This window comes from Fukomys damarensis, unplaced genomic scaffold (assembly GCF_012274545.1).
Source record: "Fukomys damarensis isolate Sample0158 unplaced genomic scaffold, DMR_v1.0_HiC HiC_scaffold_38, whole genome shotgun sequence".
Taxonomy (NCBI): domain Eukaryota; kingdom Metazoa; phylum Chordata; class Mammalia; order Rodentia; family Bathyergidae; genus Fukomys; species Fukomys damarensis.
The window spans coordinates 33753620-33768032 of NW_022900950.1; the positions used below are offsets into that span (position 1 = coordinate 33753620).

At 34.4% G+C, this 14413-nt stretch overlaps 1 protein-coding gene across 11 annotated transcripts in view; it reads right to left on the minus strand.

Annotated features, from left to right (window-relative positions):
• Positions 1-10199: 10199 nt before the first annotated feature.
• The window catches only part of Katnal1 (katanin catalytic subunit A1 like 1), a 249726-nt gene continuing 245512 nt past the window's right edge, over positions 10200-14413 (minus strand). For all 11 annotated transcript variants that reach the window (XM_010623864.3, XM_010623863.3, XM_010623865.3 and 8 more), the window contains 2 exons: positions 11658-11784; positions 10200-10463 (listed from right to left, as the gene is read on the minus strand). In XM_010623864.3, coding sequence (XP_010622166.1) covers positions 10265-10463; positions 11658-11784 — 326 coding nt within the window. In that variant the 3' untranslated portion in view covers positions 10200-10264. The remainder of the gene's footprint in view (positions 10464-11657; positions 11785-14413) is intronic.

Consider the following 14413-nt stretch of genomic DNA (forward strand, 5'->3'; position numbering starts at 1 on the left):
AAATGTATTTGTTAAAACACAATTATTGAAAAACTATACAACGTAACCTACATCAAGCTGGAAATTAGTATAATGCTCAGAAAATGTGCCTTTACAATGTATGTTTTTGTGAGAAACAAAAATCCAAGAAAAGTCAATTCTTACTAGTGAGGGGTTGTTGCTTTAGCAATGGGAAGAATCATACCGGTGACAGTACATAAAAAAATGGACTACAAAGAAAACACCAACAACCAACACACTAAAAATTTATTACCAAATTGCAACCTACATACAAACCCACAAAGCTCAAGACTACAAAGCAGCAGCTCAAAGAGTGAGGAAAACATGTTTAATAAGTACAATTTAAGAATATCTTTTCTTTAAATTAAGCTTCACTAATAGGAGATAAACAGCAGGATAAAAATCTTAATAACACTTACAAACCATCATAACATGCAGTGATCCCACTGGACACGGTCTACAACACTGGAGGCAACTTCCAGCTTCTGGACCACCATGTGAATATACACTTGTCCACTTTTGTGTTTTCCTCGAGTACTTGGGTTAGCAGAGAATATACATATGAACAGGTGGGTATCAAAATTTTAACTTTTGTCATATGACTTTGTATTTGCAAAGCTGAGAAAATAGTACATGCTATGTTTGTACTTGAACATAAGTATGAAGTATATGCAAATAATGAAGATAGCACTATAATGATAAAAGGAATTGATGTATTTGAGGCTTAATCTGAAATACATGGTTTTGCCAGAGGAAGAATGACTATATATCTATCTATCTATCTATAGATAGATAGATAGATAGATAGATAGATATTTCTTTTTAATTTTCAGGTTTAAATAGAAAGAGTAATGGGAGGAGGGCAAGAATAGAACAGAAGGGAAGGAGTGCTTAAAGAAACAAATCTAGAGTCTTCTCGAAAGATGGCAGAGCAGAAAGCACCAAGAAATCAAATTCTCCATGATTCAGAACCCACACTGGAAAATAACCTAGGGAAGAAAAGGAGGGAGGTAGATCCACTGGACCCAGGAAGGATCTGAAGAAAAAATGGAGTCCACAGAGAAAGTGAAGAGATGGACCTCAACACAAAAAGGGGCAATCTGCACTTTCTCCCTGGCTGCTGGTGTGATAAAGGAAGAACAAATCTATAACAATACAGTGAAAGTGGTGACTCCAAAGACCTCCAGGGAGAAATACACTTGCGAACAGAGCAGTGGGTGCTGTATACAACAGCCTGTAACTCCAATCTACATGACTGCAATGTCCCCTGAAGAGTGCTAGGTCAGACGCCATTTTACGGAGGAGCCAATTGAACCAAGGACTCAGAGCAGCTGTGAGTTGGCTCCATCTTAGGGCTTGCATTGTTAAAAACCTAGTGACTAGGTAAGGGCATTCATGGGAGACATCTAGAGTCAGGGAGCTTCAGTCTTACTGGCAAGAAACACTCAAGTGTTGTAAACTACACTTGAGTAAATACCGAATTTCTCTGGTGTGAAAAACTAAAAGTGTAAATAAGGTTCAAATTGTATAATTGGGAGTGTGAAAATGGCTAAAGGGGAAGTGGGAAGGGGAGGGGAAAGGAAATTAGGGAAAAGAAAAAAATGTGAAAAAAGGAAAAAATGGAAACAAAGTCTTTGTAAATAGGGAAGGGTGAAGGGAGAACAGGGGTAGGGGGAAAAAATAAGAACCAAGATATATCATGTAAAGGTACAAGATCCCAACGATAAATGTAACTGTATTGTTTGCTTTAAATGTACCAATAAACTTAATGAGAGAAAAAAAAAAGTGCTGTAAGCTAAATGACTCAGGCCTTAGCCCCACAACCAGAGGCCAGGATCAGCTTGAATTTCTGTGAACTTGAAAGTACCAGAACCAGCACATAGCCCTAATTTTATCGCAGGCTTTCTGGGATTATCCAGCATGGATCTGGACTCTTTGACTGCCTCCTCTACCAGCAAGAGCAGAGTCACACCCTGAGTTGGAAACCACCACAAAACTGTAAATCCCTTAAGACCACCATAGGATTGAAGTCACAGAGAAACTTTTTCTCCCATTGTTTTTAGGGTTTTTTTTGTTCATTTTGTTTTGGCTTTTTCTCTGTGTGTGGTTTGTGTGTGTACAGTGTATGCATGTGTTAAGTTTTAGTTTTTAGGTATTTTGTTTTGTTTTTTCTTTCTTTCCTTCTGTCTTCACCCGTTTCCTGAGGCTTGAATAATCTTCCTTTGTTCTTCAGCTGTGCTTCTAATCTCTTTCTCTGCTTTAATTTCTCTAGTTTTTCTTTTTATCCCTTTTAAATTTTCTCCCATTAGGGTAAAATCACTCTATTGAGTGGGTATTTATTGTATATAATTTTCTGATTTGTCTTAGACTTTGTTATGTAAATACAAATCTTGTACCTATAGTTAAAGGCAGCAAATTAAGCTATCACAAATTAAGTTTGTCATTTTCCAGTCTGTGCTTGATGCTATTGTTATTACTGATCATATTACTTTAGCCAAGGTGATACAGTTGATCTTCTTTGTATGCCAATACCTAGATAATCTAGGGATCATAAACAATACTATAGTCTAGCACCAAAGAACTGGGCTTGGGCCAAATAGGCAGCAACATTTTATCCTTAATAAATTGAGGATGCAGGATCTTTGGATAGACTCAAAAGCCAAAAGCCAGCCATGCCTAGAAGACATTTTTGAAAAGTAGTCATTTTCTAAAGATGTCTCAATATTAGTAATAAAGTACCTATCATAAACAATTTACAAGCCTTGGTGCAGAAAACAAATAAAACAAACAAACAAAAGAAAATGAGAAAACACAGAAGCAAGATGCAACTAGAACACCCAATTCACCCAAGGCAAATAAAGGGGGCATTGAAATGGAAGAAATCAAAAGACATCCTGCTGAATTTTATGAAATGACAGCAGTGGAAGTAACAAAACCTGTTGACAAAACCAAAACAGAGATAATTAGAGATGATGACTATAATGAAGGAAATGGTTAGTGACTCTAGTGTAGATACAGGTTTTTTTAAAAAATAGAGGAGCTTTGGAAACACATGGAAACTATGAATGCCGAACATAGAAAAGAACTGGATTCCACAAAACAGATTCAAACAGAAATCCAGCTTAACAATTCTACTAAAGTATATTTAGCAGTCAACCAATCTGAATATAGAATATGAGATCTAGAAGACAGGAATTATGGTTGGTGGTCATCAAGTGAAAGACCTCTTATAAAGAGTAAGGGACTCCCAAAAATCAACGCAACAGCTGCTAGAGGAAGCAAAGAAGACTAATATAAGATTAAATGGAATCAATGAAGAATTAGAAGACAGCACAAAGGGCATAAAACACCTGTTCACATAAGTATTAGGTGAAAAATTTCCAAGCATAGTAACAGTATTTGAGATACAAGAAAGTGAGGCATATAGAGCTCCAAATAGTCATAATCAGAAAAAAATATATAATATATATTTATATAATAGTCAAGGCATATAATAGTCAAGGTATATAATAATCAAAGTTCCAGAAACTCAATGCAAAAACGAATGCTAAAAGCTGTTAAAGAAAAATAATAAAAGGAGTAAAGATAGGAAAAGAAGCTAAATTATCATAATTTATGGATGGCATGATATTCTACATAGAAGACCCCAAAAACTCCACCAAAAGACTTCTAGATTTAATAACCAAATTCAGTAGTATAGCTGGATAAAAAGCCAACCCTCAAAAATCAACAGCATTCATGTACACAAATTATTTCTCATTGAGAGAGAAATCAGGGAACCAACGCCTTTTACAATAGCATTAAAAAAAGAGAAATACTTAAAAATCAACCCAACAAAGGAAGTGCAAGACCGATACATTGAAAGCAATAGTACTCTGAAAAAGGAGACTGACGTGGATATCAGAAAATGGAAAGTATCCCCTATTTTTGGGTGGAAAGAACCAATATAGTGAAAATGGCCATATTCCCAAATTTGTTATACAGATTTAATGCAATCTCGATCAAAATACCAACAGCATATCTCACAAAATTAAAGAAAACAATTCTAAAGTTCATTTGGAACCAGAAGAGATCTAGAATAGTAAAAGCAATTCTGGGCAACAAAGGCAAGGCAGGGGGCATCACAATCCCCAATTTGAAGTTACAATACAAAGCTACTGTGATTAAAAGAAAAACAAAAGTAAAAACAGCATGACACTTACAAAAAAAGAAACAGACCTGAAGATCAATGGAACAGAAGATGCAGAACAACTCCAAGCACATTTCAGATACCTACCTTCTCTTTGACAAAGGGACCAAACCTGTTTACTGGAAGAAATACAGCCTCAAATAAACAGTGCCGGAAAAACTGGCTTTCCACATACAGAAGATTAAAAGTAGACCCAAATCATTCATCATGCACTAAGCTAAACTCAAAATGGATCAAAAATCTAAATATTAAAACAGAAACACTAAATCTGCTGGACGATAGAATAGGTAGAACTCTTGAAGACACAGGTGTAGGCAAAGACTTTATGAACAAAAGCCCACAGGAGATACTGTATTACAAAGAATTAACAACTAGGACCACATCAAATTAAAAAGCTTTTGCATAGTAAAAGAAACTTCCAACAGAGTGAAGAGACAACTCCTGGGAAAAAGTTTTAACCAATGGTTTCTCAGATAAAGGGGTAACATTTAGAATACATAAAGAACTAAAAAAATCAGAGCCTCCAAATTTAAAGACCCAATCCAAAAATGAGCATCTGGAATGAATAATATTGCAGAGGACTGTAATATTGATTATGTCCAAGGTACACTGTGAAGAGTCAACCCAATTGGCTTGTTTATAGAAGTAAGTCTGGCTGAAGCCTAAGTGCCAACATCAGAGTAACTTGCACCCAAATTCTGCTTATACAACTAAAACCTTCAGGCTAGGACAATGTTCTAATTACAATCATATATTTTCTCTATTCTGTTCCTAAGTTGAGAATGCTTTGTGTTGTCCTTTATGAGCCTTATTTACATTTATTTCCATAGAAACCACACATTGCCTTTTTCCTGATTACCAATAAAAGTCAGTGCCAGGGATTGTCTAGTGCCTTTGTCAGTTGCACCAGCATAGGTCATCCTGGAACCCTGCTTTCTTCCTCTTAGTTCTGTCTCTTAGAGTATTTTTTTCCTCAGGCCTGCACCATATACTGGACAGGTGGGTACTGAAACTTGACTACAGGGGTCTCATTTCTTAGATGAAGTACAAACAGAAAGTAAATATATGAAAAAATGCTCAATATCACTGGTCATTCGAGAAATACCTCACTCCAAAAGAATGCCTATCGTCAAGAAATCAGTAACAAATGCTGGCAGGGCTTTGGGGAAAATGGAACCCATCTCCATTGCTGGTAGGAGTGCAAATTGGTACAATCACTCTGGAAATCAATAAGGAGATTCCTCAAAAAACTAAAAGTAGAAGTTCCATTTGACCCAATAGTTCCCTTCTTAGATATCTTCCTGAAAGTTATAAAGCATCATATATACCACAGCGATATATGCATACCCATGTCTATAGCAGTACAATTTATAATAGCTAAATCTTGGCAATAGCACATACGTCTATCAACAGATGAATGGATAAAGAAAATGTATTTATATACAATGGTGTACTAGTCTTCCATAATGAAAGATAAACAAGTCATTTGTAGGGAAATGGATATACCTCAAGAAGATAATCTTAAGTGAAATATATCAGACCCACAAATTTAAATATTGCATTGTTTCTCCTGTGAGAAACCCAAAGGGTAAATAACAAGCACAATGGAGGATACATACTGGGAAATAGGAAGAACATATTCAAATTTAAGGGGACCAAGGTGGGGGGGGAGAAGGGAAGGAAGGGAAAAGGAAAAAAGAATAGAAGGAAAAATGGAAACAAACTTTTGTAGAGAAGGGGAAGGATTGAAAGAAGGAGAGAGGAATGGGGAAAAAAGAATGAAGATATACTATGTACAGTAGAAATTCCTTACGATTAATGCGATCAATGTGTATGACAAATATGTACAAAAAAGGTTAAAAAAATCCTCCCCCAAAATAAATAAAATAAAAAGCAAATATGCACAGAAAATTAACTGAATTTATTCCAATTTATTCCTGCCTCAAACGCTCTGTTAACTGAGGTAGAGAGTGAAAATAACACATGTAGATTCAGGTTTTCCAAACATCAGTAGTATTTAATCATTTCAGAGAGTGTGAAGTGAAAGTGCATTTTATACACAAAATCAAATGAAACATTTTTTACAGGAGGGCAACTTCTCTATACGAATTCTCCACTTGTGCCAAATGTTAAAAACCTACACACTGCTAGTGATAAAACAATATCCAGGTTTTAGTTTTGTTTTCCTCAAGAAATGAGAAAAAGAATTTCTATGACATTAACTGAACACAGAAATATCATCAAAGTTAGAGTTGTCTGGAGCCAAAAGACTTAATAAAAATGCAAAAAATTACTGTTAATGAGGTGAATGTGTAAAAACATATCCATTACTGAACAGATTTGACTTTTAAATACTCATACAGTTTCCACATTGAGACAATATTAAAAACAAATGTCCAAAATAAATAAATAAATAAATATGAAAAGCCTACTTGAACAGCATAAATACATAAACTTTCAACAATTACAACAGACTTTTTAGCTTTTCCTACAAAAAATAATTAGTGGAGAGCAGAGGAAAACATTTGAAGATTTTTTTAATCACCCTAACATATCCTCCAACTGTAATTCTTCCTATTTTTTTCTGTTTTGACAGATTCTTAGATTCACATAAATATTGTGTGCATCACAAATTAAGTGGTATGTAAAAATATTACATAGGGGCTGGGGATTTAGCTCAGTGGTTCTGGTGACTGCCTTGCAAGCACAACGACCTGAGTTCAATCCCTGGTTGCAACAACAACAACAAAAAGTTACACAACCAAAACAGTAAAGCAACAAAGATACAAAGAAAGAATCATGAATGATTTTTTTTTTCTTCAAACAAATGGACTTTTCCTAGAAAAGGCCAGCATATATCCTTAACATTTCATTTCTAACATACAAATGCACCCTATGGTGATTTATAGTTAAGAATTTTAAAAGATAAGTGGGAATCTACACCAAAAGAAGACTCAATAACCAGTTTAACACTGAAAGAGCTAAAGCCCACTGAAAACATGAACTTGCCTCGTTCTTCACTTACCTCATATTTTGGGGAGAAGGGAATGAGACATAAGTAACTATGTCAACTAGCTGTTGTTTTACAATTCTTAACACAGATTCAGAATACAAAGAAATTTACCTTCAAGAAAGGAAGTCAAATGAACTCAAGAATTTCATACCCAACAGAATCAGGCTACACACAGCAAAGTGAAAGAGTGAATTTGGGTTGTATATGCACTCTTCCCTCAGGTGTCAGTGTAGTGGTCATGTGAGAGTCACCAGATACTTGCTTGCTTACGTTTTGCATAGTGATTTCAGTCTCTTTTTTGAGATCTTTGAGAATCAAATACCACAACACAAAAGCTGCAATATCAGGAGCTCAAGGCAAGCCCTATCTATACAATTAGCCCATGGCATGTTTCCCCTTCTACAGTATTTTGATGTTACTGGAGACAGGTGTCACAGCCTAAAGTATGCTTTGGTCATTCTGTAATGGCTACACTGCTACTAACTGAGAAAATAAAGGTTGTCATGCTATCTTGTTTTCTACTTGATGATTAAAAGGTTGTAGCCTCCATTAAAGATCCATTTGTCTCTTTATTGGTATATTTCACCAATATTAATTTCCTTTTTTAAAAAAGTAATGTATACATGTATAGCATAATCAAACAGGTAGTTATGGTGTGAAAAAAGATAAAAATTGCTTCATTAAAACAGATCTAAAATAGCTTTATTCTTTTCAACCAAATAGCAGTTTTAATTTAAAAATTAAAGAGTGGAAAAGAGCTGAAGAAAACTTTTCCTATCATCTTTCCAACACACACATATTCCTATCCCTCTCCACACATGACCTAAACTCTTGATCTGGTAGCAGAAGCCAGAAGTTTCACAGAATAATCAAAGTGTCAAGCTGGAACTCAGTTTCTCTCACCGATATCTTGCATACAGTGAAGAATCACAGATCTGCCCATGAAGAGGCTGTCTGATCAGAGAGTTGAAAAGAAGAACCACATACAACTTACAATTTAATCTGAAAATCACTGCACTATAAATGTCAAAATAGTCATGCTTTCAGAGTAAAGAAACCAAATATTTCTACTTTGTTAATCCATCTTCTTTTCCAGTGTAGAAAAAGAAAACTCCCCCAAAAAGAAAAACTGCAAAACAATTATATCTCATTCTGGGTAAAACAACTCAATGTCTTTTGCAATAAAGACAGCTGTAGGTTAGACAGAATGAACAACTGAGGGATCTCTTTAAGCTTCTTCAGGAGGTTTAAGGTATAAAAAGCCTTCTCTATCCACTGGTAGAACAAAATGAGATATGAAGGAAATAAAAAAGCACATGTTACTACCCTAGAGAGTAATAGTAAAACTTCCAGGAAGCCTGAATTCTCAAACACTGCTTAACTGGTAATGAAAGAATCATAATTACCATGTCATTATTGAGGAAGACGTCAGAAAAAAAATTGAATGCGTGCTAAAATAAATATTGTAAAACTCAGAAAAGTCCTACTAATCAACTTAAATTTTACAGAAAAGTTTTAACAATCACAACACTAATGCTTTAATGGTTATGCCTAAGAATCTAGGGAAAAAATACACTACTGGCTGACATGAGTTTGAAAATAATTTTAGTGGAAATACTTATTTTAAAAGTTTATGAATAAACAGGAACTTTGCTCATTTCAATTCTCGAAGATGAATTAGTTCAATTACAATACAATCACGATACCTATAATCTGGTCTTACAATCTCTCAAAGGAAAAAGAGCAATTTATAGCATCAGATGAATACTGGAGTTAGAATTAAGTTATCTAAAAACAAAAGGCAACAAGAGTTCTTAGTAAGAAAAGAAAGACTATTAAATCTCTTCAGTAAGATACTAACAGACACTTTTTACAAATGTCTATAAGCTGTACTACTGTTCAGTTTTTAAGCCAGTTGATGTTATCCAAAACTGAGAATTCAGGATGCCAATAAATAAAAAATTTTAAAAACCTTATCATTAAAGCACAGAATGCCTAATAATCCAAATAGTATAAATATAATTTAATTATAAAGTGTCAGGATACTCTATTTGTGATTAGATACATGCTATTTACCTTTCCTGCGTCCTTTCTACTGCCTAATTCATGCTGAACTGAGTAAGTACACAGGATTTCTATTCTAATCTTACTGTGTACACAAATGCTGAAAATTTTCAAATTTCTGTTAAACAGGCTGTTTGGAAAACTATAAAGATTTTGTTTTGCATTTCGCACAGAAGGTGAACTTGTTTAGAATGACAAAGCATGTGTATGTATCTTAAATACTGAAGTAGCATTCAATAAAAATTAGTTTTGGAGCTTAAAGATTTAATGGCTATATCTATTTGACCATATTGAAAGAAAAATGAAATTAAATTCAGAGGTCTAATAATGAAGTATTTCTAATGCAATCTTGAAGAAATAATAAAACAGCTAATAGAAGAAATGATGAGGAAGGGAAGAGTAACTATTTTACCCATATGTTAGATTCAGTAAGAAATGAATTCTAAAGCTTTAAGTAGCAAAGTTGTTGTTTTCATAACAACAATTGATCAATTTGACACAAACGCAGGTCTGCTGTTGAAGACCAAGATACATAGGGACCTCATGTTCATAGAGCAAAGAATTGAAAACAAAAACAAAAGCCAACAAATTCAAGTGAGAAACAGATTCACCTAAACTTTTTGTAAACAAGTTCCTAAAACAATAAACTGCTACCTTCTTCAGCCTCCCTGCTATACTGCTTTGGGTGTATATGCAAGTATATGGAAGGAGAGGGAGACCATCAGACTCCCTGTCAAGGTTTTTCATGTTTTTTGAGATAAGAGTCTTACTATGTATACAAGGCTGGCTTCCAATCTCTTGTATAGATGGAATTATATGCACACACTACCATGCCCAGCTAGACTCTACATTTCTCATCTATATTTAGTTTTATTGTAGTTTTAGATTTTTTTCCAATATTTCCAAAGAAAAACCCCAAACCTGTTTTAAAACAAATTTCAGGAATCTCTTCACATTTTATAAACAAAAATGCCAGAAATGAAAGAGCTAACAAAAACTCAGGCAGATCCAAATTCAACCATCCATTTTTCGTATTTCTCCAAGTCTGCAGCAGAAACAGACTTAGCAATTTTCTTAAGAGCTAACTCAAAGTCTCCTTTGGTAACAGGCATCTGAAGTTCCTCCTTAGAAAGGGCACGGATCTCTTCTGGACTTAAGCCATTGATACGTCGCCTCATTGCCATTAGAGAAGCATCCCTGAAAATATACCAAAATCAGACAACAGTAACATTTATAAGTTGTTTTCAACATTCTCAACTATTACAAAATTATGAGGAAAGCATTCAAAAGATTATATGTTTTTATTATACTGCTTAGAATTTCTACTTCAGAGACTTCCTGAGGGTTCAGGGGAAGTTAAACAGAATGCAAAAACACTTAAAACATGAAATGTACAGTTAATGGATCATAAAAATCTAGTTAATGAGCTGAGATAGTAGTGAATTTTATTTTCCTTGTCTATGCCTCAAAAACAACCCAGGAGTTTAGGAAACTGAAGTCAAAGTCTGAAGTACTAAAATGTAAACATAAATAAACACATGGCTAATGTTAAGATAATTCAAAGCATGTACAAGTTTCTCTAAACCTAATTAGTGGGGACAAAGGCAGGAACTCCTCTCTAGAACAAAACGTATCTATATATAGTGGACATGAATTCCCCACAAGAACTATCTATAGGCAATAAAGATCTCTCCTGATTCCATTTGCATCTCTGTTAGACCTGTGCAAATAAATATGAAGGTCTGCAAGACAAAAATGATTGATGCTCATGAAAGAGCTACTAGGAAGGCCAACCAATCCTTCAAATTTTTAAGTGCTTTACTACATTGATGTGAGTTTGTTGTATACCACTAAACTTGGATACACATAGGAAAAATACCAGCAAAAAAAATGAGAAAAACAGATGTTGGGCCACTAAAGAAAGGCCACTGAAGTTAATTTCAGTTAGAAAAAATATTAAGTAAAAGAAAAAAATCCTCTTTATTGAGTGATGCAAACTGTCTAAACATTATGTCATTAAATTAAAAAAGGAAATATTTTAAAATGTGTATTTCTTCCACAGCTTAAATTGATCAACCTTGTTCATCTGCATGTGGACAAATAATATTGACCAATGCTAAAATGCATTACTGTATGCTGATACAGGCAGCTCTAACACAGAACTAAATTAACCATAGGTTCATGTCTCTATTACCAAGTTAAAAATCAATGGATCAAAAATATAAGTCTTGTTATGGAATTATTTATCTAACAGTGATCAATGAAGTTATACAGAAGAAAGGGAATTATACAAATAGGAAAGTCAAAAGAATGAGTCTAACTCAATGACTTTAAGACCAGTCTGTAAAATTTACATTTAATGTCTAAGATCACAGCTCATTAAAGAAATACCTGCAAACATTAGTTATATCCGCCCCAGAGTAGCCCTCAATCTTCTCTGCTATGTCTTCCAGCTGTATATCAGGATCTAATTCGACTTCACGAAGATTGATCTTCAGAAGTTCAGCTCTTCCTTTTGCTGTAAGAAGATTTTTAGTTGTTTTATCAAACCATTTTACTGGGAAATCATGTATTAACACTCAGGAAAAAAAAGAGCAATGCAAAGATGAGTCAATAACTATGAATCCACCACTACTGCCAATTCACTGCATAGCCCATGGAATCACTTAACTTACGTGTCTTTGCTGCAATAACTAACAATTGATACAAAACTCAGTTTTCCTTATAGACAGTGAGGATAACCTGCTATGAGAACAAAACAGCACAGATCCTCTATGAAAATATATTAGTGTGCTCAAGTAGCATAAATCCTTTTTTTTTTTCATTAAGTTTACTGGTACTTTTTAGGTATACAGTACAGTTATATTCATCTTTGGGATCTTGAACTTTTACATGATGTATCTTGGTTCTTATATTTTTCCACATTCTCCTGCCTTCTCTCCACCACCTCTTCAGCCCTTCCCTATTTACAAAGACTTTATTTCCTTTTCTCATATTTTTTCTTTTCTATTCTTTCCTTTCCCCTACCCATCCCACTTCCCCTACTCCTTTAGACCTTTTCTTCCTATTTCACATTATCAATTATAAAATTTGAACCTTATTTACACTTTAAATTTTTCATGCCAAAGAAATTATTAGGTATTTACACATATTGTGTTATTTATTTCACTTAAGAGTATAGGCTCAATGTGCATGCATTTAGCTATAAATGTCTCTAGTTACTTGTTCTTTATGGCTAAGTAGTACTCCATTTTATAGAAAAACTACATCTTCTCTATCCAGTCTCCAGTTCATGAGCAGTTGGGCTGTTTCCAAGTTTTAGCTATTACAAACTGCACTGCTATAAACATAGGTGCGCATGTATCACTGTGGAATGATTCTTTTAATTCTTTTGGAAAGATACCCCACAGAGGGATGAAATGAGACCTCTAATCCTAGTTTTCTGAGGTATCTCCATATTGAGTTCCAGTGGTTACATTCAGTCTACATTATCAACAACAATGGAGAAGTGTTCCTTTCTCTCCACAAGCCCACCAGCATTGCTACTGGTTTATTTCTTGACAGCAGCCATTCTTTCTGGGGTGAGGTGGAATCTGTGTTGTTTTCATCTGCATCTCTCAAATGGCTGGTGATGCTGAACATTTTTCCATATATTTATTTGCTGCTTTTACTTGTTTGTCTGAAAATATCTGTTTACTTCAGATGTTCATTTTTTAACTGGGTCTTTATATTTGGGGGGGTCTGATTTTTTTTAGTTCTTTATATATTCTAGATAGTCAACCTTTGTATGAAGAACGGCTGGTAAAATTTTTTCCCATTAAATCCTTCTAATAAAAAAAAATACTGGCCTAATTTTACAAAAACTAGACTGCTGGAGTATAACTTACATGAATTACTCTGCTCATCATTTAATATGATGCAGGAGAGTTTCTAGGACTCTCACCAGTAGTTGTTATGGCTTGTATCCAGATGTGCCACCCCCAGCTCACGCGTCTCATATGGTCATAGGCGAGGTTTTTCAGAGTGGCTAGATCTAAGGCGTGTGATGCTGGGGCTTTAAACTATGCCGAAACAACTAACCACCCACAGGGAAAAAAGGAAACAAATTCTACACTCATAGGTTTTAAAACATTAATCAGTGCCAATACATCACATCTAAACATATAACGTAAAAATTATAAGCATTTTAGAAGAGAATTCAGGGAAATAACTTAGTGACTTCAGGAAATATTCTCACGATATACATGCATTACAAAGGAAAAGACTGATAAAGTGATCACATTTAAACTAGGAACTTCCGTTTATCAAAAGACACTGCAAATAGTGTGAAAAGAGACAAACTATAGAGTACAAGAAACATATAACAAAGGACTTGAGAACTCTCACAAATCAGTAAGTAAAAGACTACTCAATAGAAATTTGGGCATAAGACTTGAATAGATATATTACAAAATCCAAATGGCCAATGTAAAAAGGGAAAAGATATTCAAATTATTTAAAAATAAAGGAAATGCAACATAAACCACAATAAGATAAACAATGCATACCACTTGATTGGTATAAATTTTAAAGTCTGGCAATAACAGATATTGAAAAAATGTGAAACAGCAATTCTCATACACTTCTAGTAGGAGTGTAAAGTGGAACAACCACTTTGGAAAACATACTGTATTTATCTATTAATAGTGCAACTATGTGACATGGTCTAGAGATTTACTCCTAAGATGAAATACTCCATACTGGCCTTAAAGAAACTCTGACATTTTCACCATTATACATACATGTATAAGAATGTTTACATTATCATCATTCATTACAGTTACTCAGGAGGCTGTGGAGAGAGGATTACAAGTACAAATCCAGGCTGTACAATTCCCTGTTTCAAAATAAAAAGCAATAAAAGCGTTGGGATGTAAGCTCAGTGCTCAATGTGCAGGCTCTGGGTTCAATCCTCAAAAAAAGAAAAAAAAAATCAAAACATCCAGCAAATAATATGATAGATAAATTGTAATATAATCGCAAAATGGCTATTATGGGCTGAAGTATGTTCCCCCTAAATTCTTAACCTGCTGAAGTCCTAACTCCTAGTACTTCAGAATATGACTACATTTGGAGATAGAGTCCTGCAAAAAATGGTAAAATGAGGT